This window comes from Lepidochelys kempii, chromosome 2 (genome assembly GCF_965140285.1).
Source record: "Lepidochelys kempii isolate rLepKem1 chromosome 2, rLepKem1.hap1, whole genome shotgun sequence".
Taxonomy (NCBI): domain Eukaryota; kingdom Metazoa; phylum Chordata; order Testudines; family Cheloniidae; genus Lepidochelys; species Lepidochelys kempii.
In genome coordinates, this window is record NC_136381.1 from 204,933,668 (window position 1) to 204,959,089 (window position 25,422).

At 43.5% G+C, this 25,422-nt stretch overlaps 1 protein-coding gene across 1 annotated transcript; it reads left to right on the forward strand.

Annotated features, from left to right (window-relative positions):
- DAZL (deleted in azoospermia like) lies at positions 1–24,855 on the forward strand. The gene is made up of 10 exons (XM_073329526.2): positions 1–113; positions 475–566; positions 1,510–1,561; positions 2,285–2,351; positions 2,788–2,924; positions 5,770–5,847; positions 13,626–13,676; positions 22,652–22,759; positions 23,732–23,830; positions 24,802–24,855. Exons 1-10 carry the CDS (start codon positions 75–77, stop codon positions 24,853–24,855), a joined length of 777 nt encoding a protein of 258 aa, XP_073185627.2. The 5' UTR covers positions 1–74.
- The last annotated feature ends 567 nt before the right edge of the window (positions 24,856–25,422 follow it).

Genomic DNA, 25,422 nt, shown 5'->3' on the forward strand with positions numbered 1-25,422 from the left:
GCATCTCCAGGGAGGAGAACACCCAGTTGTCGTCAACAACCAGTCAAGGATATGTTTTACCAGAAGGAAAAATCATGCCGAACACAGTCTTCGTTGGTGGAATTGATATAAGGGTATTTAAATGTCTTGTCTTTCACATATATTCTGTATATATATAGTGATTGGACTGTTCTTTTTGGGAGTGCAGAGCAGAAAACAGACTTTTACTTTTTGCAGGAATTACCTGATCCCATGGCATCTACCAGTTTTATGGTATTGCACTGCTATGTGAGATCTGAGTTCAGTTCCAGTTTTATCCCTTAGCTAGGTGAGCAGCACTGAATTGTGCAGTAACAGTGGGTGGGTTTGAAAGTGGCTCCTGCTTCTGTAAATCCACTTCAAACAGTTAACTCCTTTTTGCAAACTTGTGCTCAAGGCTTTCTTGTGGTGGCCAGTGATTTTTTTTTTTAAGCTAAACAAATTCTGTTCCTTTAGATGGATGAAACAGAAATTAGAAGCTTCTTTGCCCGATATGGTACAGTGAAAGAAGTGAAGATAATCACTGATAGAACTGGTGTTTCCAAAGGGTAAGTAGAACATGAATGATTTGTCTTGGATCATTAAAGCCTTTTCTAACCTAGTGAAGTTGGTAACTATAAATCACCAGAGGAAGCAGCAACACATGGAGAGTTGGACTAACCCACCCTACAACATGCTATTAAAATGCTTGAGCCCTGTATGCATCACTACTTCCAGAAGTGGTGAATTACAACTAACCAGTTGGCTCATATAGACTCAGTTTAAGTATAGCTGATTTTGTAAAGAATAATATGGTATGCTTTAGCTGACTTAATAAATCTTGTTTTTTCAGGGGGCATATAATTGGTGGAAGCAAAACTTAAAACTTGCCTTGGCTGCCAAATGCAGCCAGCTTTTGATGGGATGAAATTCTTCTGGGTGAACAGTAATGTAAGCAGCTGGGCTAAAAAGATAAGAATCATGGATACACTTTCTAGGTGTGAGCTTTTGGAGCTGGAAAGAACTCTCCTGTCACTCCTCTATACCTGGTGCCCCAGCCTTCCCCCTGCAAGTTGTGATCCACTCTGGGTAGCTGGAAGTCTTGGTTATTGGTAATGTGCTAAACAGAAGACTAATTTTGATTTGAAAATTACTGTTTTGTCCATGCTTAATGTAATAAAATCTTGTTGCTCTAAGTCTCGCATCAACTCTGTGATGGGACCAAATACTATCCCAGTTTCCCAAATTGTGGAAACCAAGACAGAGGTGAAGTGAATTGCACCAGTCGCACCCAGTCTGAAATGAGAATCAAATCACTACCTGGATGCTAGTTGGCACCTTGTAATATATACACCTTTGCATCAGTTTTTGGTTCACAGAATCCAGTGGAATGATACTTACTTGGGCTTGACTATCTTTTGGCATACAGTAACCCAATTTATGCTATTGAGTCTTGTTCAAAACAGGCTTGTAGGTTGTGCAGTAGTCACACTGAACTTTTTTCCTTTGCAGATATGGATTTGTATCCTTTTTGGACAATGTGGATGTTCAGAAAATAGTGGAAGTAAGTTACTTGGCTATTTGAGGATGCTCATATTCATATCTGTATTCTGTAATGAAGAATGCAGTGTGGTGGTTGGTTTATGGAGGTAATAACAAGGAAATTGAGTTGTCTAAAGGTTATATGAGCATCTGGAATAGATTAAGTGATTAGGAAGAGGCAAAGATTAAGACTGTTCAAAACAATCTTTCTAAAATGCCCCGTGCTGTTGAAGTAGGCTTTTTTTACGCAACGTATTTCGCCAGAAATAAGACTAAAACATTTAGTTTTATTGCTTGGAGGTGTCCATTCAAAGTCCATTCCTTCCACTCCTAGCTGCCATTCAAAGCACACTTGGGTAGTTAAGGGCAAGATGCACTGACCAAGTTATGTAAAAATTGCACTATTAACTGATAGAAAAGACCAAGAGTACAACAGAATTGTAGTATGACAGCTGTGGAAAAAAGGCTCTAGCAGTATGCTTGAGCATGTAGAGCGCAAAGCAGGTTAAACACCCTGGGCTTTCGGGTGTGTAGGGCACTCTACTCGTCTAGGTGGTGCCTCACTGTCCACACTACCATTTATATCCATGCTAGCTGTGCATGCAGTCTCTGTACTCTAAAGGTACATCTACATTTACAGCAGCACGTAGATTGACTTAAATAGTTATTGACCTGTCGTTGAATCTGAAAGTATAGTAAGTGGTGAGTGATTTTTGTTGGTTTGTTTTTTTTTTTCCTCCCCCAGTCACAAATAAACTTCCATGGTAAAAAACTGAAACTGGGCCCAGCAATCAGAAAACAACAGAATTTATGTAAGTAGATCTAGACTGGAACCTTAACTTGTAAAGCAGCATCCTTTCATAAGGAGGAACATGTAAGATATTAAAGTCATTTGTTTATCTGTGATATTTACAATCTTGTATTATTAGTATGAAAAGTGTTACAACTAAAGTAAAATCTAAGTAATTATCTCAGTATTGACTGTTAACTTTTTTTACTCGGTTTTGACAAAGAAAGCCAACTGTGATAAATTTTGTACTATCATAATGCCCCAGCATGTAAACTGCAAACACTGCTGAACTGATCTATTATCCTGCACTACTTTTTAATTTAAAATAATAATAATTAATTATTAATGGAAACATACATATCTGAACTCCTACAAACCTTGATTTTTTTTTAGGCCTAAACTACTGATAAAATTACAAAAAAATGTTTTGGATCATCTTTCCTTTGTCTCTAAACTAGGTGCTTACCATGTGCAACCCAGACATCTGGGTTTTAATCCTCCTGTGCCACAGTTTCATAGCGTGTGGAGTAATCAAAACGCAGAAACATACATGCCTCCTCCAGCTATGATGAGTCCAGTAACTCAGTATGTTCAGGTAAGTTTATTTCTTTATGGTCTGATCTTGGATCATAACTGCTTTCTTCAAAGCACTAGAATGTAACACTTCTGAGAGCCACACTTGCATGGCCTCTGAAATATGTACTAGAGGAACTTTAATTTTTGACATTCATACCCCTAAAAATGAAAATCTAGTTGTAACAATAGCAAATAAACCAAGTGTGGACAGAATTGTCTTCTAAAGCAGGCAGAACTGTCAACTTAGAAGTACCACCTCAATATGTCTTTCAAATTAGTCTTCTACTGTATAGAATCTTGATACGTGCAGCCAGTTACTAACCCACTATACCACAAAGTACCTCTGCAATGTGTAAGCTCACTTTGTATTTAGGGAGATTGTTGATTTCTAAATGAAGCTAAACCATAAGAATGGTCATACTGGGTCAGACGAAAGGTCCATCTAGCCCAGTATTCTGTCTTCTGTTCATTTCCTCTGAAGCACCTGGCACTGGGCAGTCAGAACAGGTAATCATGAAGTGGTCCATCCCCGGTTACCCATTTTCCCATCTTCTGGCAAAGCAGAAATCTTCAGCCTGGTAATGCTACAGAATGGAGCAAGAAAAGGGAATGGGGGGAAATAACCTAGCTTATAAGAGATGTTGAGTAGTCTGGAGGTTGCTCCCAAAGCGCACAATTCTTTACATAACACTTGAGCAGAGAAACTTATTTAAAAGATCTTTTTGATTTTGCTTGAGAGTAAGTTAAAGGACTAGTGTACAGCGTCCCTTTTATTAACGGGGTATGGAACAGCAAAGCTGGCTCTGTCAACGCTTTCTCCAGGGAAAACTGTTTGCTTGCTTCGGATTGGTACAGTACCCTTGTATAAAACACAAATATTGCACTCACTTCTGTAAGACATACCATTATTGTGGGCATGATCAATATCCCCATTTAAGTGATATCTTTATACATCTAATGAGGGGAAATGGAATACATGCTCATACATATCTATGCAGTAGTCTCCTAAGCTGTCGTCATGCTTTGTTCCCTTCCAGCACCACATTGGGAGGATCCCCTAATAGCTTTTCTTCTGAACTCCCCCAAACCCCATTGCCTACTAACTATGACCAAATCCTGATATTTATTGTAAACTTGCTTGGATTTGGCTACTTCTTTTTTCTTAAGAAGGCATGCATCCCATGGTGAGTTAAGAAAATAACTTACTAAAAGTAAAATACTTGGTAAATGTGCTCTGGCCCTAAAATTTGAAGGATGAAAAATTTGGGGGGTGGGAATGATTCTAATTCCTCATGTGCTGAAATAGTGTAAGTAGACACCGGAAGGGCTTTACCATTTAGCATCAAACGAGCTGTAACAAACCAAAAATAAACTGTCTGTAAAATCTTACCTCAATTTTCCAGTTGCAAGTCCTCTTTAAACAACTCCAGACCAGGGGTTCTCAAACTTCATTGCACCATGACCCCCTTCTGACAACAAAAATTACTTCATGATCCCAGGAATGGGGACTGAAGCCTGAGCCCCAGGTGGGGGGTCAAAGATGAAGACCAAGCCCCACTGCCTTGGGCAGTGGGCCTTAATCTGAGCTCTGCCACCCAGGGCTGAAGCCCTTGGGCTTTGGTCCCAGAAAGCGGGGCTCAGGCTCTGGCTTTGGCTTCAGCTTCAGCCCCAGCAAGTCTAACACCAGCCCTGGTGACCCTATTAAAACAGGGTTGCGATCTGCTTTGGGCTCCTGACCCACAGTATGAGAACTGCTGTTCGAGATGAACCTTTAGTTTAAGGAAAGTAGGGGGAGGATTTTAAGAAATCAAGTAGTGTAACACTTTTTGGGGACAGTAAATATTTGATTCCAGCTCAACTGCTTGAAACCTTGCATGTCCTGAGAGAACAATCTACTTCAGACTTCTGTTGATGTTCAACTATTGGAAGTGAATTGTTTACTTTGCCTAAACTCAGAATCTGGTTAAAATAAAAAAATCATTGTTAGAAGCAACTACTTCCATTCCTATACAAATGTTTACTGCACAGAAGGCTAAAGTGAGCTAAATTTACACGCCAGCTTGCTGCAAATTCAGTATTTTATAGATAAGCCCTAAAGAATGTTCTGTTAGTCAGTGTATGTTAAAAGCCCCATTTGAGGCTCAGTGAGACTGACTGACTTACTCTGTTGCAAGCCAAGGTGTGGGTCTACAGTGGGGAAGTCCTGCATTGGAGTACTTTCCATTCAGTGAAAGCAGCAGAGTGCAGCTTGGTGGGATATGATAAAACAGTGGTTACACAGGATGTTACTGTACAGCAGATTGGTGTGCTATAAATTCACACCATGGCTTGCCACTCTGTAAGTAGCTGTGTAGACAAGTCTTTAAGCTCCCTTTTGAAAATTGGACACACCCTAAGTGTCTAAGACCTCACTGTGGTCAGAGGTATAACTACTGGCTTTCATACACATACCCGTGTAAGCTGTCGTCAAGCTTCTGTGCTAAAAAAGCATGTAGCTATGACTACGTGGGCTAGCCACCCTGAGCATACCTGACTCCCTGCAATTGTAGTTGGGCAGCTAGCCTATGCCGCTGCCCATGTATCTGTGGCTACATTGCTGTTCTTAAAAAGAAAAGGAGTACTTGTGGCACCTTAGAGACTAACAAATTTTTAGTCTCTAAGGTGCCACCAGTACTCCTTTTCTTTTTGCAAATACAGACTAACACGGCTGCTATTCTGATAGTTACACTAAAAATAGCAATCTCAATCAGCTGGTGCTGGTAGGTTTACCAGAGCTGGAAATTCTACACTGGCTGCAGTGTAGATGTACTTTACCTAATCGCTTTAACCTATGAAATGCAAAACTTCCCCCCCCTCTCCCGCAGGCATACCCTTATGGGTCGCAAGCTGTACTGATACAACAGCAAGTTCCTGTAGGCTACCAGCCTGCCTACAACTATCAGGTATGTATTTTTTAAAATGGCTTAATTGGTTTAAAAAAAAATCGTGAATCAGAATATCTAAACATTCTGATGTCTAAATATTGGACCTCAATTTGTTGGTCCCTCCCCCCACCAAAAAAATCTTTCTCCAGTTGACTTGATAAATTCTTTGTTTTAGGGTTGTTGATTAATCAGTTAACTCACATGATTAACTAAAAATCACAATTAACTTTTTAAAAACGTGATTAATTGCCGTTATAATAGCACTGTTAATAGACTACCAATTGAATGTATTTTTGTATGGTTTTCCTACATTTTTCAAATATATTGATTTCAGTTATAACGCAGAATACAAAGTGTACAGTGCTCACTCTATATTTTTCATTACAAACATTTGCACCGTAAAGAATTGAAAAATACTTTTTTCTTTTGCTTATCACCTCATACAAGTACTGCAGTGTAATCTCTGTTGTGAAAGTGCAATTTACAAATGTAGATTTTATTTATTTTGTTTGTTACATAACTGCACTCAAACAAAACAATCTAAAACTGTAGAGCCTACAAGTCCACTCATTCCTTATCTTGTGTGTCTTTTTGGAATTGGCTGAACAAGTTTGTTTACATGTACAGGAGATAATGCTGCCTGCTTCTTGTTTACAATGTCACCTGAAAGTGAGAGCAGGTGTTTGCAAGGCACTTTTGCAGCTGGTGTTGCAATTATTTACATGCCAGATATGCTAAACATTCATATGCCCCTTCATCCCTTGGAAACCATTCCAGAGGACGTGCTTCTGTGCTGCTGATGCTCATTTAAAAAATAATGCATTAATTACATTTGTGACTGAACTCCATGGGGGAGAATTGTATGTCTCCTGCTCTGTTTTATCCACATTCTGCCATCTATTTAATGTTATAGCAGTCTCAGATGATGACCCAGCACATCTTCATTTTAAGAACACTTTCACTGCAGACTTGAAAAAATGCAAAGAAGCTACCAATTTGAGATTTCTAAAGATAGCTGCAGCACACAACCCAAGGTTTAAGAATCTGAAGTGCCATCCAAAATCTGAGGGGCAAGGTGTGGAGCATGCTTTCAGAAGTCTTAACAGAGCAACACTCTGATGTGGAAACTTCAGGACCCAAACCACCACCAAACATAAAATCCACCTTCTACTGATGGCATCTGACTCGGATGATGAAAATGAACATGCGTCAGTCCACGCTGCTTTGGATCATTATCAAGCAGAATCCATCATCAGCATGGATGCATGTCCTTTAGAATGGTGGTTGAAGCATGAAGGGACATACAAATCTTTAGTGCATCTGGCATGTAAATATCTTGTAAATATCGATGCCATGCAAACAGCCATTCTCACTTTCAGATGTTGTAAACAAGAAGCGGGCAGCATTGTGTCCTGCAGATGTAAACAAACTTGTTTGAGCAATTGGCTCAACAAGAAGTAGGACTGACTGGACGTGTAGACTCTATGTTTTACATTGTTTTATTTTTGAGTGCAGTTATTTTTTAACATAATTCTACATTTGTAAGTTCAACTTCCATTATGAGGAGATTGCACTACAGTACTTGGGTGAATTGAAAAATACTATATTTTTTACAGTGCAAATATTTGTAATATAAAGTGAGCACTGTACACTTTGTATTCTGTTGTAATTGAAATCAATAGATTTGAAAATGTAGAATACATCCAAAAATATTTAAATGGTATTCTGTTAACAGCACAATTAATCGTGATTTTTGTAAATGCTTGACAGCCCTACTTTGTTTAAAAATAGATGAATACTGGCAACAATTTAGACATTCTGGACACTTACTCCTGGGTTGCATGGCTGTTTAGAAATTGTTTGCCAGCAAACAATAGACAACTGATCATGTTGCTAAATGTTCTGATGGGAGAGGGCAGGAATTCTCCAAACCATTATCTGGCTTAACCAGGAGCTCTTCAGTGATCTGAAACTCAAGAGTCCTACAAAAAGTGGAAACTAGGTCAAATATCAAAGGATGAACATAAACAACACAAATATGTAGAGACAAAAAAGAACATGGAAGATGGTGGAGCTGGAGGTAGGAGCTGCTGAAGTGAACGCTCGTTCCCCAGCTCCCCACCCGGCTCCCTGGGCTCCACTGCACCGCGCTGCCTGCTGAAGGGGCCTGCACAGACTCCAGCTAAGGTCTGCTGTTTCAGTTGTAAGGTTGTTGGGGGCAGGTACTCTTTCATACTCTGGTCACTCGATCTGACCTAAAAGTCACAATATTACAACAAAAAGACTTCAAAAACAGACCCCAACAAGAGACTGCTGAATTGGAAGTAATTTGCAAACTGGACACAATTAACTTAGGCTTGAATAGAGACTGGGAGTGGATGAGTCCATTACACAAAGTAAAACTATTTCTCCATGTTTATTCCCCCCCTTCCCCCCCCCACTCTTCCTCAGATGTTCTGCTGGAAATGGCCCACCTTGATTATCACTACAAAAGGTTCCCCCCCCCCCCCCTCAGGCTTCTTCTCAGCAGCTCTCCTGCTGGTAATAGCTCATCTTAAGTGATCACTCTCCTTACAGTGTGTATGATAACACCCATTTTTCATGTTCTGTGTGTGTATCAATCTCCTCACTGTATTTTCCACTGAATGCATCCAATGAAGTGAGCTGTAGCTCACAAAAGCTTATGCTCAAATAAATTGGTTAGTGTCTAAGGTGCCACAAGTACTCCTGTTCCCAGAAAGAAAAGTCAGTGGTTCACGATCAAGCTGAAAGGGCATATCGAGTGGGATCCTGTAGGCATCTGTTCTGGGTCCAGTCCTGGTCAATATCTTAATGACTTAGATAATTACGGAGAGTACAGTTAAAGTTTGTGGATAATATCAAGCTTGGAGGGGTTGCAAGTGCTCTGGAGCATAGGATTAAATTCACAATCAGTTGCATACTTACAAAATGGGAAATGACTGCCTAGGAAGAAGTACTGGGGATCATAGTGGATCACAACCTAAATGAGTCATCAGTTTAAAAAAAAAAACATTATTCTGGGATATATTAGCAGGAGTGTTGTAAGATGTGAGAAGTAATTCTTCTGCTCTATTCTGCGCGGATTAGACCTCAACTGGACTACTGTGTCCAGTTCTGAGCAGTACATTTCAGGAAAGAGGTGGACAAATGAGTGGAAGTCTAGACAAGAGCAACAAAAATGATTTAAAAGTCTAGAAAACATGACCTATGAGGGAAGATTGGAGGCGGGGGAGTGGGTTTGTTTAGTCTAGAAAATGATTATGTCCCCCCACCCCCAGGCTTCTTCTCAAGTACATAAGTTTGTTACAAGAAGGTTTTTATTAAAAAAAAAAAATTACTTTTTGGATAGGACAAGAAACAATGGGCTTAAATTGTAGTGAAGGTGGTTTAGGTTGGACAGTAGGAAAAACTTCCTAACTGTCAGGGTCCGTAAGCACTGGAATAAACTGCCTAGGGGGGCTGTGGAATATCTATCATTGAAGATTTTTAAGAGCAGGTTAGATACGCATACTTGTCAGGGATGGTTTAGTTAATACTTGTTCTGCCATGAGTGCAGGGAACTGGATTAGGAGACCTCTTGGTCCCTTCCCATCCTGTGAGTCTATGATGCAAGCAGTTTGGTGAGGAAGCTTCAGTAACTGCTTGGGAATAAGTAAACATTCTGCACAGCAATGTGGATAAAAATGTCTCTTTTTTTTTAAAAAAACTGATTTAAATGCATATTTTTTAATTTAAAAAAAGGCCTAAACTTATTGTAATCCTATTTAAATAAAAATGTCCAAGCATACATACATGCTGCTGAAATGTCAGACTACTGAACAGCTAAGTCACTGGCTAAACAACTGGAACCGGTTGTTTGGTTTAGCACTTAAATAATTCAGATATCTGCCGCTAATTCTTTCTTTAGTTTTAAATGTTCAGACAAGATTTGATAAGCTTTTATTATGTATCAGCACATCTAATGTAACTTTTGTAGCTATTTTTTTTATATTTATTGAACTCCAGTTGCCACACAAATGCAGTTTTACACACTGCATGAGTAAAAATTAATCCTGTAGTACTTAAAATATTGTTTTCTACCACTGAAAGGAAAAATTGAGAATAAGAATCAGACTTTATTGAGGAAAACTTAAAGTACAAATTCAAAACCAGATTAAAACTGATTGTTTAAATCATGTTCCCTATTTCCTGATTGAAATTGCTTTTGATTTAAATAAAATCATCCTGACCTACAGTAAAGAAGTAGGAAGTGCGACATCGTGGTAAAACTGCTACATACTTAACCAAAATACTAAGGGCTGAATACCTGTTCTCCATAAATACACTGACACATGTTGTTCTTGACGTGCTTAGGTAACACACACTGGGCTACAGGCTTTATCTGTAGGCTTGTTTTTGCACATATAACTGACCTCAAGCACCTCATGCTCCTGCCAAACTGGGGGTGGTATTCTATCTTGCCTATTGCATTATTTTAAAAAGTTTGTAGAGTACTTCAGTTGAACTTGGTACAACTTAAACTGATAAAGTGACTCTCTTAACAACATGAAATCTTCTGCTTGGTGAAGGGATGATATTCTAGTTGTGGGCCTTGGATGCTCTATTCAAGCTAGGCTGTAAATATCTTCACCAAATGCTTTTAAAGGTGACATGCAAAAGAAAAAGAAAAATGGGTTTGAGCCCTCTTTGTATTTTTCAAATATAAAGAATGCCCAAAAGACAATTGAGAAGCCAGGTGATCAAAGTGTGTGTATAATCTTTAAAAAATATTTGGAATGTCAAGTCTGGTTTTCCCTGGGTTTGCTAAAAGATTGGAGATTTCAAATATGTATTCTGAGTTTTTTCACCTCTTAACTGAGAGTCAGGGGTATTCTCTTTTTAAGAGATCTCTTCTAAGAATTTCTCAGCCATTTGAGTTATAGGAAAGTTTTAAAGTCTGATTTTTAAAAAACACCCTCTCTTACTTAGCTTTCAGTCTTAAAATAAATGCTTCCTGTCAAAGAATGCATCTGATACCAGGAAGTGAGCATCCCAGTCCTGAGAGATCTTGAAGTTCAGCTGTGTCTGAGCCACTAATCTGTGGGTGCAATCAAAGATATCTACAGGATGGCCAGAGTTCTGTGTAAAGGCTCTTAATAATCTTGATTAGATTAGTCAAAATGCTGAATTTAATGGTGCAGGCCACTCTAGCTATCCTGAGCTCCATGAATTACTTTGGTCAAGTTGTCAAAACTGATCAGTGATTGGTGGGGCATCCAGTATCACTAGTCACTCAGGCAAAAATTTAGGATGTAGTCTTGTTTTGTAAAGCATTCTTGGTAATTTGGCTACCTTGCAGAGCCTTTCTACCATTTCTGAAAGAAACCACAATGCAGATTCTGATGCAAATACTTGCTTAACAATATATTATGTCAGGGTTGGCCAAACTTACTGAGCCTCTGAGCTGCATACAACAATCTTCAGAAGTTTGAGATCCAGCAGGTACCTGCTGGGGCTTGGGGATTCAGCCGTGCTCCTGCTGGAGCCCCGGCAGGTATGCCCTGCAGGGCTGAAGCCCCAAGACACACACCCCTTCTCTGTAGAAGCTGCTACCTGCAAGGCAAAGGTCCCAAGCTTCCCCCCCCCCTCCCCCGCCCAGTCTGGGAGGTGGAGAATTGGGAAGGGCAGCAAGGGGAGCACCATGACCCACACTTTAACTGTAAAAGATACACCTGGGAGTGTTCTTTGCCAAAAAAAAAAAAAAAAATTCTGTGCACAATATTTTAAAATTCTGCAAATTTTATTTGTCAAAGTAACACTATGGTATCACGCCACTTTCAATTATTTTGCTAATTTGTTTAAAAATACTTATAAGCCACGTATGTCTGTAACCAGATGTGCTCTCTCTCTCCCTCAGGAGTAGAGAGTTAAAGAAACCCCTCTGACACCCCAGTTCCTGTTTCTCTGTCCAGTCCCCCCTTCCCAAGCCCAGCTGGGAGGCTAGACACCCACAATCTCTTCTCCTCCCTAGAAGGCAGCTGCTGTGTGTCCCCCCTCCCCTCCAGCTCCAATATCTGCACCCCTCCCCCCAGAGGCCAGCAGCGGGGCCCCCAGCCCAGATTCCTGAACCCCCTCCCCTGCCAGAGGCTAGCTATGGTCCCCCTAGCCCAGACATTCCCCACCTCCAGAGCCCAGGGATCCAGAGGGAGAAACAGCTTGATGCTCTATCCCAGGCTTGCATGGAATTTCCTGTGTGCCACCCTCTCCTTCCCTCAGGGCATGCTGGGGACTGCAGCTGCCAGGAACGCTCTAACATCCTCTCCATCTCCCCAGCAGTGTCTTCTATATGTGAGCGTGGCTCTGCTGGGCCCAGTGGCTCCTAGTGGGGGCTAGCAGCACTTCAGCCCATTTCTGTGGGGGAAAGGAAATTGTGTGCATACATTAATTTCTGCAAAATTCTGCATTGAACAGTGGCACAGAATACCCTTAGGACTAAAAAGAGCCACAGTTTAGCCACTCCTGTAGTATGTCAACAGGCAAGGGAGTACCTACAACTCCTTTGTCGAGAAACTGTTAAGCCTAACATAGTTCTCATGGACCTTGTAGATCTCTCATTTGATCCCTTATCCAAGGCACTCTACCACTTCACCATTAAAGCAGTCTTCCTGATCGCTATCCCCTCAGCCAGAAGCATAGGTGAAAGCCAAACACTAATGGTATATCTTTCTTAGATGGTATTCCAAAGTGTGGTGCTGAGATCATAGCCTAAATTCCTTACAAGGTGCTGTCTAACTTTAATTTAAACCAAGCCCTCAATCTCCCAGTTTTCTTCTCCAAACCCTATTCAGACATAGAGAAGCCAAATTGCACACCCTGTGTTCAAAGCCTTTCTTTATTGCCTAGCTAGCACAAACCCCTTCAGCTTGCCTAAGGGAGACTCCTGTACAGGAAATCTGCAGAATAGCTACAAGGAGTGCCGTTTCTATAATTACAAAATATGCCCTACATTTGGCATCTAGGTCAGATGCCAAAATTTGGAGAACAGTTTTGCAATCTGTAGTTAGATATAAATAGAACTCCTTGAACCTTCCCTCCCCCCACTTCCTTTGGAACCTGCTAGAACTCATATCCACATGGACAAAGACTGAGAGCACATTTCCTTATCGTTAAGGCTAAGATTTTTGTTATGCATATTTTTAGTAAAAGTCACGCGGGTCACGGGCAATAAAGAAAAATTCACGGAAGGCAATGCTTATCCTGATTTTTACTAAAAATATGTGTGACAAAATGGGGAGCTGTGGGGTCTGGCTGGGAGGTCCTGGGGGTACCCCGCAGTTTCCAGCCACCACAGGTGGTGGGAAGACCCTGCAGCTCCCAGATGCTGTGGACTGAACTCATGCAGATCTCTGGAAGTTAAGGACTCTGACTTCCGTGACCTTCATGACAAACTCGCAACTTTACTTTATAGTTACAGTGGTTCAAGATGTCTAGTCTGTGTAGCGCCCATGACCTATCCTCTATCCCTGTGCTTTTGGAGTCCATATCTGCTGGGATTCTAAATTAGTGAGGGAAGTGAGAAGCAGTAAGGGCTGCACTGCCGTACAGTTCTTCAGCTGGGGCATGCATGAGGAGACAATGCTGAGGGTCAATTTAAGGATTTAGAATGAATGAATTAGAGTGTATGAGCACCACAATTGTAACTCTCACACTTACAATAACTGCAGTTCTTGGAGGTAAGTAATTGTTCTTTGCACAAGACAAGATAAAGGATAATTCTTATTTATTAAATCTTTAAGGTCCCACCACAGTGGCCTCCTGGGGAGCAAAGGAATTATGTTATACCTCCGGTAAGGTGATTAAAACTTAGTGCATGAAATTTCAACCTTCTTGTTTGAGTCATGCTCTGCTATCTTAACACTCGTAATCAAAATCAAACTTTTATTGGTGTAAAATTGCTCTGCAAAGAGTAGTTTCAGAGTAGCAGCCATGTTAGTCTGTATCCACAAAAAGAAAAGGAGTACTTGTGGCACCTTAGAGACCAACAAATTTATTTGAGCATAAGCTTTCGTGAGCATCCGATGCAGTGAGCTGTAGCTCACAGAAGCTTATGCTCAAATAAATTTGTTAGTCTCTAAGGTGCCACAAGTACTCCTTTTCTTTCTGCAAAGAGTAGACATCTCTGGATTAAATGCTGACAGTGGTACTCATGACTGATATTGCTGATTAAGTCTTGGTTTAGGGTTTCGTACTTGCATGGAAGCTCTCTTAAGGAAGGGTTTCTTGGGAGAACAAAAACAAGTTTCATTTCTTCTTTCTTCATATTCTCCCAATTGAGCCCCTGGGAGAGTTCTAAGGTTCTAAAATAACATAGTTTGAACTACTTCTTTTTCATGGAAACTTAGAGGGGATAAAATCATAGTCTTCACTTTTTTCTCCAAGAGCTGTACAACGAGGGCTTTACTGCTGCTTATTGATTGTTCCAATTTTTTTGAAAGGCTCTCTGATAGTGTATAATAAAGCAGACGCTTGTAGTATTTCTGAAAGTGTCTACAAGTTGCTGAATCTGGTTCCTTCCAAACCCTACTGAAGCAAGATAGACTATAGTATGTCTGCCAAATTGAATGAACTGGCAACAGTGATTGGAAACCATCAGCTCCAACTCCCAAAGAAAGGTAACTTTCCGTGGTTTTGCAGAAGTGACAAAACATGTAATTCTTACTCTTATTTTCCCTTTAGAGACTTGTAAGAATTTTATTCTACTTGTATAAAACCTAAAACTCGAATCACTGTCCACATTTAATCCAGATGTCCTTTTTTTTCCATTGGAGGGTCTGACATCACTTTAGGGATAATTTATTTTAGTGCAATGAATTATTTGGCCATGATCTGAAATTGTGCTGTTTGAGTATATGGATAGGATATGTGTACAGTGGAATTGGACACCGGCGGCTGGCCTGTACTAGCTGACTTGAGCTTGTGAGACTTGGGCTAAAGGGCTGTTTAATTGCAGTTGTAGGTACTGGGGCTTGGGCTGGAGCCTGGAGATCGCAGGGCTTGGGTCTGAGCTTGAACGTCTACACCACAATTAAACACATAAGCTCCCTGAGCCAAAGTCAGCTGGCATGGGCCAGTTGCAGGTGTCTTAGACTAGATCTACACTGGAATTATCTCAAAGTTGCTAAACTTCTTTTTTTCTTACTGTGAATGGTATCTCTTCAATGCCATTTCTCACAGTCCCCCTATAGGATGGGTGGGGGATTGGAAATAATGTTCATTGCTTTCCCACTCTGATGTTTTGAGTCTCAGGGATGGACTTCTCTTTCACAAACTATTGCAGGTGTCACCACCCATGCCCATGTTGAACAATTACTCAGTTCAAGTCATAGATAAGAAATGGACTTATATTGTCCTATTTTTGAGTGGGTAGGGGTAGATCATGTGTACCAAGCTTTCTTGGTAGCATACTCTTACATCTAACATAGAGGGAGAAATCCCTGTGCTCAACACATTCTTTGCAGGGAAAGTCTGTAGATACATTCCAGTGTGTCTTCCATTTACTGGAGCTCACCAGAAACAGACTTATCACTGACCACTCACAGCAATCTGGAAGTGGCCATATCCCTGAATCTCCAGCCAGTTTAAGCTACATAACCGTTAATGTTTAAAGGAATTCATTCCAACAGGCTGCTAAACATTCTCCTAAAAGCAACTTCTAGTTCCATTCCAATTACTAGCTGGCAGACAAATAGTGTGCATTAAAGACAGGTGCTGTAGAGTGAGCTGTCTTTCAGAATTATAGTGCTTATACTGGGTTGTATGGATCAGCAGAATTTTTTCTCTAGAAGAAACACAGCTGCTGCTTCGAGTGATTGCTCATGTGTATTCCACAATAGATGTGTGTGCTCGCCACATGCATTGATGTGGGAAGCTTTTCCCCTAACAGTACCTGTAGGGGAATGCCCCAGCGACCCCTGGAGTGGTGCCTCCATGGCACGGTATAAGGGGCGCTGTGCACTCCCCCCCCCCCCCCCTCAAGTTCCTTCTTGCTGCCAGTGAAGGTGCTTCGGAACTGCTCTGCTCCAGCTTTGCTTTAGCTCGTCCCCAGAGCTCTTGTTCATTCAGTGTATGGTACCTGTAGTTAGTAGTTTAGTTAGTGCGCCTGGGCCAGGGCATGCCCTGTGCCCTGGGTTTTAAGTCATGCGACACTTGTAGGCAACCAATGCCAGTGAGTGATCTGCCCACAGACTGCTTACATTGTTTGGGTGAAACCCATCTCTGTGATCGCTGCAAGATTTGCAAGTCGTTTAAGCCTTGGACCGAGAGAGAGAGACATTAGGCTCTGGGCCATCCTGATGGAGTCGGCGTTGACCCCAGCTCCGGCATGCCTCTCCGAGTCGGTACGGAGTACCATGGTGTTGGTACTCGGCGACCCACCAGCGCCATCTACCAGTCGGCGCTTGTCCCCATCCGCAGTGCACGCCAAGATGGCGAAGAGGCCTTCTCTGCTGCGGCACTGGAGCAAGACTGTGGGAGAGGCTAGACCCATGTTGGGCAGTCCTCTGTCCCCATCAGCCTGTAGGCCTCCAACTCAGGTCCAGCCTGGCCCATTTGGAGCAGGCTTCCCCGGATGTTGGGATGCCCTCCATGCCAGAGGCCCTGCAAGCGGCTCGGGACATTATGTCCATGCCAGTACCAGGAGCACCGCCAATGTTGGCCCCGTGGTCCAGAGGCAAGCTGCCACTGGGATCTCCGCAGTCACCTCCAACTTGGTACGATCTTGGTTGAGGGAATGTTCCTGACGCCGTTCGCCACTCAGCGACCGTCGGTGCGTAGTCTATGCAGGTTGTCATCGACCACCCACCCCTCCCTTCCCCCCCCCCTCCCCCCGGTTGTCTGGCTGGGTTCCATCTGACAGAGACTCCAGGCACCGCTCCACCTCGAGGAGCGGATACCGACAGGACTGAGGCAGATAACACTAAATGTCTTCGTTTTAGAAGGGCTATCATAGCCAGTTGCGACACAAACATTGACACCATTCTTGTTCGTCTCGCTCCAGGACCCCACTGCTCCCGTAGTCTTGGTTGTCAATTGTCATCACCTCACCATCGCGGATCAGCCCGCCAGAGCCGACTGCAGAGGAGCTGCTACCCGCGGTATCGTTCCTCTACATCAGGGTCATGGTCTCATGGTCAGCACCACTCCCGGCCCGCTGCTCCTCCTGGTCCAGGGACAGCGGCAGGTTGTACGTCAGCCTGACCTCCCTTCGTAGTCGCCCGTCGGTGGGTCAGGCTGAACAGCCTGCTCCGCTGGTGCTACAGCAGGTGCAATGTCACCGAGCCCCGTGGCCGGCACAGTGGTACCAGTGGGCACCGTGGCCCCTGACGCAACCCCCGGTGGGGGCTTGCTCGGTAGCCCGAGCCTTGGATCGGCCTCCCTCTCCCAGCATCCTAGGAAGGAGTCGGTGGGACATGCATCTTCAGCACTGGGCCCAGAGAGCGACCAGGGGGTGGATCTCCGGTGCCAGTGGACATGCAAAGGACCGTCCCTGTCTCCTCGCCCTCGCCAGTGAGGCAATTATAGCCCTTCCTCCCTCTGTCCCGCAGGAGGACTCTAAAGCCCACCAGGAGCTATTGAAAAGGGTGGCATCAAACCTCCAGGCAGAGGAGGTGGAGGAGTCCTGAGACTCCCTTTTTAACATCCTGTCTGCCTCGGTACCAGACAGGGTGGCCTTGCCACTCCATGAAGGGGTGGTGAAAATTTCAAATTCACATTTGCCAAATGTCTTACGGCAAACCCCTGCCTCATTGGCCCCCCTCTCTGAGAGCAGAACGCAAGTAATTTGTGCCCACCAAAGGACATGAATACCTTTACACCCATCCTGCTCCTAACTCCCTGGTGGTTGAGTTGGTCAACCACAGGGAACGGCAGGGCCAGCCAGTCCCTACTCAGAAAAATAAAGATTCAAGGAGGCTGGATTGATCTGGGAGAAAAATTTATTTGTCCTCGAGCTTCCAGTTACGGGTGGCAAACCATCAGGCTCTCCTGGGTCGTATGAGTTCAATCTATGGGGCTCTCTGCCCTAGTTCAAGGACTCCCTCCAGGAGCATGACAGGAAGGAGTTCAGAGCTCTAGTGTAGGAGGGTACAGCAGCTGCCAGGTTAACCCTGCAGGCAGCGTTGGATGTGGCAGACACAGCCGCGCAATCTATGGCCTCTGTGGTGTCCATGAAAAGAGCGTCGTGGCTCCTGCTGTCCAGAGACGTGCAGAGCAATTTGTGCAGTTTGACAGCAAGGCTCTGTTTGTGAAACAGATGGACATAAAACTGCATGGCCTGAAGGAATCCCACACTACACTTAAGTCTCTATGTTCTGGCTCCGGCTAGAGCTAAGTTTAAGCCGCAGTAGGCTCTCACCCAGGCTACCCACTCTAAATATGAGACCCCTTATAAAAAGTTGCAGGACTATAAGAAACGGCCGCAGAGACAGTCTGTCTGCCCCCCAGCCTGGGTCATCCAAAGGCAAACAGGCAGGGAAACAACAGTTTTGATGGGATGCCCGGGGGAGACCTACCAGTTCTCATCAGGGATCCACACTCAATAAAGACAGGTTTCAGAGTAACAGCCGTGTTAGTCTGTATTCGCAAAAAGAAAAGGAGTACTTGTGGCACCTTAGAGACTAACCAATTTATTTGAGCATAAACTTTCGTGAGCTACAAGTGAGCTGTTGCTCACGAAAGTTTATGCTCAAATAAATTGGTTAGTCTCTAAGGTGCCACAAGTACTCCTTTTCTTTTCACACTCAATAAAGCTTCCCTTCTCCAGTCGGTTGTGTGCTTTTCTCCTGGACTGGTTGCGGCTAACCTCGGACCAATGGGTCCTCAGCACCATCTCTCGGGGCTACACCCTCCAGTTTACCTTGACCCCTCTGACGAGGCTCTGCTCGAGCAGGAGGTGGGATGACTCCTTAGCCTAGGAGCAGTGGAAGTGGTGTCAGCAGAGTTCAGATGCAAAGGGGACTACTCCCACTATTTCCTTATCCCGAAGGCCAAAGGGGGGCTCAGGCCCATCCTGGACCTGCGAGGCCTAACCAATACATGGTGAAGCTCAAGTTCCGCATGGTCTCCCTGGCCTCCATCATTCCCTCCCTGGATCCTGGGGACTGGTACGCTGCCCTTAATCTGCAGGATGTGTACTTCCATGTCCATATATTCGAGGGGCACAGACGTTTGTTCCATTTCACAGTGGGGCAGGAATACTACCAATTTACAGTCCTCCCGTTTTGGCCTGTCCACTGCCCCCAGGGTATTTACAAAGTGTATGTCTGTGGTGGTGGCCTACCTCAGGCACTGCGGGGTCCAGATCTTCCCCTATCTGGATGACTGGTTGGTCAAGGGCAGCTCCCGGTCTCAGGTGCAGGACCACATGGTGCTCATTCTGTCCATGTGCACCACTCTGGGTCTGTTGGTAAATGACACCAAGTCCACATTTAGGTCCTGGACGCCATGTTGTCCAGAGCCTCCCTCCCACCGGACAGGTTCAGGACCCTGAAGGGGCTCTTCAATACAGTCACAACAGTGACAACCACCAGAGCGTGTTTCCAGCCCTTGGGTCTCATGTTGGCGTGCGCATGTGATTCATCATGGTCAGACTGAGGATGAGGCCCCTCCAGCTCTCGTTGGCCTCTGTGTTCTCCCAGGCCAGAGACAGGATTGACAAGGTCCTCACTGACAACACGGCCTTGATGTTTTACATCAATAGACAGGGCCCGATCCTCTGCCTTCTGCCTGGAAGCCCTCAGGCTGTGGGATTTCTGTATAGCCACAACATTTTCCTACAGGCCTACCACCTACCAGGCGCCTGGAACTCGCGGGTGGATTGCTTGAGCAGGGACTTATCCTCTCAGAACGAGTGGTCTCTTCACCCTGAGGTGGTGCCCAGACTTTTCCAAGAGTGGGGAACTCCCCAGGTGGACCTGTTTGCAATTTGGCAGAACCGTCACTGTCCCTGGTTCTGCTCCGGGGAGGGGGCTGGGATGGTGCGCTATCTCCGATGCCTTCCTCCTGTCCTTGTCAGGCCAGTTTCTCTATGCCTTTCCCGCTGATCAGCAAGGTCCTGGAAAAGATAAAGACAGGGCCCGGGTCCTCCTGATTTCCCCGGTGTGGCCCAGCATTGGTACAGGACCCTCACGACCCTGGCAGTCGCCCCACCATGGCCATTACCGTCCCACCCGGACATCCTTTCCCAGGACCAGGGCCGCCTCCTTCACCCCAACCTAGCACCACTCCACCTCGTGGCGTGGCTGCCTCAGGGGATAGGCCAGGAGAAAAGGACATGGTTGGAAGGGGTTCAGCATGTCCTCTTGGAAAGCAGGCAACCCTCCACGCGCCGAGCCTACTTGGCAAAGTGGTCTCGGTTTTCCCAGTGGGTGACTGACTGGGGCGTTTTCCCCCATGACTGCCCTGATACAGCTCATCTTGGACTAACTCCTTCACCTTAGAGCCCAGGGCTTGGCGCCCTCATCTGTCAAGGTGCATTTGGCAGCCATATCTGCCTTCCACCTGCCGGTGCAGGGACACATGGTATTCTCCCATGCTATGACTGGCCGATTCCTTAAGAGATTGGTCGTCTCTTCCCGTACGTTAGGCCCCCATCCCGCAGTGGGACCTGAACTTGGTGCTGGCCCAGCTCATGGGCCCCCTCTTTGAGCCATGCTTCTGGTTGCACCTCTCATGGAAGGTGGCCTTCCTGGTGGCGATCATGGGTCTTGGAACTCAGGGCCCTGACCTTGGAGCCCCCGTACATGGTGTTCCATAAGGATAAGGTCCAGTTCTGCCCACATTTTTCGTTCTTCCCAAAGGTGGTCTCCGCTTACCACATGAGTCAGGACATTTTCCTGCTGGTCCTCTGCCCCAGGAGTCCAGCGAGGAACGCCATCTCCAAACACTAGATGTGAGATGGGCTCTGGCTTTTTTATCTGGAGCAGAATAAGCCATTCAGGAAGTCTTCGCAGCTGTTCATTGCCTCGGCCGAACGCATGAGTGGTCCACCGATCTCCACTCAGTAGCTCTCCAAGTGGATCACCTTGTGCATCCATACCTGTTATGACCTGGCGGGAATCCCTCCGCTGTCAATTGTGAGGGCACACTACACTAGGGCACAGGCCTTGTCGGGTGTCTTTTTAGCCCATGTCCCCTTTCAGGACATTTGCAGGACTGCTACATGGTCTTCAGTTCACACGTTCATCTCGTATTATGCAATTGTTTCCCAGACCAGGGAAGATGCTGGGTTCGCAGGGCTGTGCTCCGTCCCGAGAATTTGTGAACTCCTACCCACCTCCAACAGATATAGCTTGGAATCGCCTATTGTGGAATACACATGAGCAATCACTCAAAGAAGAAACGACAGTTACCTTTTCTGCATCTGGTGTTCTTCGAGCTGTGTTGCTCATGTTTATTCCACATCCTGCCCTCCTTCCTCTCTGTTGGAGTTGTCTGGCAAGAAGGAACTGAGGGTGGGAGGGGGGCGCGTAGCGCCCCTTATACCGTGCTATGGAGGTGCCGCTCCAGGGGTTGCTAGGGGCGCTCCGCTATGGGTACAGCTAGGGGAAAAACTTCCAACACCGGTGCATGTGGCAAGCACGCACACCTATTGTGGAATAGACATATGAGCAACACATCTCGAAGAACACCATTTATGGAAAGGGTAAAGTGTCTTTTTTTTGAATGAGACATTTTGCTGGTATGTATGCATGTAGTAAGCACCATACAGCTTCATGGTATAGTGCTTCATAGTGGCAATGTATTAAGCATTTTATAGTGTGGAACAGGAAAAGTGAAGCCTTTAATTGTAGTAGTCTGAACACAGAGTGAACAAGTAGGGAGAACAGACCTTTTTAGGAAGAAAATTTATCACAGATTTGTGTGTAGGGGGCTTTTCTCAGAAGGGCAGTGGCCACAAGGGTGTTATATGAGTAGTCAGCCAAGCTCCCTTCCTTGATTACAGCAGTTTTTCTTGGCTGAAGCTTCAGATACCAGCAAGTTTCTTGTAATGCTTAGTTATAACTTTCTCACAGAATAGCTTTAGACTGAGTTCTTATCTCCCATTTGGGTGGTCATATAGGGTAGAAGATACTGTCGTGTCATTTTTGCCTTGATATACCAGTTGAACCATGAAATGATTACTACTTTTGTGCAATACCTCTAATGGAATGGCCTTGTACTCCTAAATCTTTCACTGGGAGACTACTGGAACCTCAGTGGTCTCAAGGATTTTTGGGCCTCTGTTTGTTAGTGTCTTGAGCACTACCCACCTGTCAGTACCTTGGATCCCCCAGAACTTCCCGTGCCAGATTCTTTCTGGTGGCAATCAGAAACGATTTACATGTGCTCCCTTCCAGGTCTTGGCCCGGTCTCTGCAGTCTATTGGCTTCAGCTGTGAACACCTTTTTTTCCCTTCTTCTCCACCCAAATTAGATAAAATTCCCTATTAAAATAACCCTTTTTGAGAGGGAGAGCTGGGTCTAACTTCCAGCATAATACCATGAAATGTGTCCTGGTGGACCAGTCATTCAGCTTATCTGGAAGGAGCAATAGATACTCCTGTGACATTTTTCGATTTATTTTTTTTTAAAGTGTCAACACTTTTACTTTTTCTTTAATATTTTTTTTCATTATTACTGTGCCTTAGCGGTAGTTGAGGACCAAGGACCCAGCTGCTGTTTTTCCAAACTGCTCCAACTCAAATTGTAGTAGACCTACAACCATCCACCTTGGGATGGGGAGCATCTATACTTTCATTCCTTAACTGCAACACTTAATTATACAGGCTTATACTTCAGTAAACTACCACTGCAGTGAAGTAGAGCCAGAAGTTATCCAAGCAGAATGTTCTGTTCCAGAGCCTGCACAATCATCTGGAAACAGTCCACAAAAGGCAAGTGTTCACTCTGAAGATGTATACTCTTAATGTAACCCTATAACCTATTTCTAGGAACTTGTGTAGAAGGAAGATGTAATAGATAGGGCACAGTCCTGGGATCCTGGAAAACTGGGTTCAGTTTCTGCATAGTCTTAGACTTTGAGAGACTTGTCCAAAGTCACAGTCTACCCAGTGCCTCAGTTTCCCCTCAGTAAGAGGGGGGTAAATACTTCCTCAAACAGACAGTGTGAGGTTGTTGGGTACTATGATAGACAAATGTATAAATCAGCATTAATTCAGCAAGCAACTTTGTTTAACCATTTGGCTTGACTTACAGTGGGAATCACATGAAACAAGGTACAACTTGTTTTTTTAATTGTTAAAGTGAATTTTATTTTGCTTCTAACATTTGTAGAGACAAACATTGGGGAGTATCACACTTGTCTTTCATGTTGAAGACTCATAGTTTAGGAAAGGGCATCATGTCCCCTTCTTGTTGTAGATTCTTAACTTTTGGGACTGAAATTTAACTTGGTATTCAATAGACATCACTTACTCATATTGCCAATTAATAATAAATTCTGGCTTGAGATATGGAGATGGAACGCTTTTTTGGTCAGTGGCATTTCAGGTATGGACAAGGTTACTAGAGGAAACAAGTTAACTGAAATCTGTCCTTCAGATAATGCTGTAAAACCGCAGCCTAGTAACTTTCTTTCACAAAGAACAGAAAAGCTTCATATAACTCCGAGGGAAAGAACAAAATTGTTGTGTAATATATTGATATAGTGTGAATATAAACTAGTTTTTTAGCATTCAGATACTATAAAAAATAAGTGTTTGATAAATATTGACACTTGCCAGTAATCCTGAATGTTTACACTTCAAAGTTTTTAGCATCTGATTTATAGACATGATGGTAGCAATGAACTAGATAATAAAATCAGTATTGTTGTAGATGCATGTTACTGAAAACATGTATTTCAGAAGTCTGTGGACCGAAGCATACAGACAGTGGTATCCTGTCTGTTTAATCCCGAGAACCGTCTAAGAAACACTCTTGTATCCCAAGAGGACTATTTCAAGGTACGGAGTAAAAGCAAACTTTAAAGATTTGACATATAGTTTTTCTTCCACCACTAAATACTATGGTGACAAGTAACTCAAATGCTGATAGACTTGTTCCATTTTTGCAACTGTAGGCTGCTCTGGACCATAGCTGTGTCTGGCTCTGACACTTACGGTGATTGTTTGCTTGCTTTTCTGTAGAGATTTTCGATATAAATATTGCAGTATCATTTGGACGGTCTTGAATCTTAATACTACTGCCCAAGACAACCTTTGTGGAATCACTGATGTCCTTGATTTGTGGGTTTTAGATTTAACAGTGCAGTATCACAAACCTGCACAAAAACTGCTTGCAATTCAAACTGGCAATATTGGCATTAGCCTTTTCTTCCACATTTTCCTTCAGTGAGAAATAGATGAACCTTGGGTCTGTTGGTACTGAACAAGCAGCAGTTTACTCCCTCATCCAGAGGATGACTTGGGTTCTATAAAGTATGCTCTTCAGATCTGTCATAACTGTATTCTGACATGCAAAATCAGTAAGAGTTGCCACTGCAGCCCTTCCAACTGTGAAATGGAGAATGGTGGCTTGTTCTTAGACCTCTCGGGTCTAAGGCCTAAAGTTTCCAATCACTCTCAGGGTTGCTTTTGTTTTGCTTTGCTTTGCTTTAGGTCACAAATGTGTGTTTGGGCTAAATACAACTTGTGATCACACTGGTATCTTCTGATTAAACTCTCCATTAGGATTTTTTAAGGCTGTCTTTCTGAATCTTTGAATAGTTTTTCAGTTTCTACTGTTTTTGCGGAATAGACACTCCTACTCTATTATCTGAAGTAAAAAGCTTTACGTAGAACGTGGGATTTTGAAGGAGCAAAATTTTAAAATCTGTTTCTGCTTTATGTAACTTACTTTATTCTATTGTAATATCTAGCAATATTGTTACCTTTCCGTGAATTAAAACTATTTTTTTCTTTCCCTCCCTCCACAGGAGAAAAGGGTACATCACTTCAGAAGAAGTAGGGCAGTGCTTAAAAGTGTTTAACCAATGACACTTGAAGACTTACAGTGCCTGTATTCCATTGATTTGGGGTGTTACTGTTCAGTATAGCAATATGTGCTGTACAATTATGTAATCTTATAGAAAAAGTTACTTCAAGTTGAAGTTGTTCATATTTGCATGTTATCTGTTCCTAGATTGTTTTGTTTCTAGTATTTTAAGGATATGATAGACTAGAAAGTTTCAGTATTACATTACTTGGGTTTTGTGCATGTCCTTTCACTTGATGCTAGAATATGTTAAAGTTTTTTAAGGAATTTGTATGGAAAGATTACTCTTGGTTTAATTTGTAAATGTGTGAATTTTCTTCTGGGGTTTAAGGTACAGTTTGCATGTTGCACTTGTTTTCTCTTAAAACACAGCTTAAATGTCTGACAAGTTTAGCTCATTCAAAAGTTGAACTAGAAATTTGCCCAAGAGGTAGTTTTTAAATTGCGTTCTTAATCAGTGGAACAGAAGACCTCAAGTTGTAACTCAGTTGAAGCCCTTCAAGTCTGTACCCGGTGTTATATTGCTGGTTCTCTACAAATAATCCAATCAATGGGGATTACA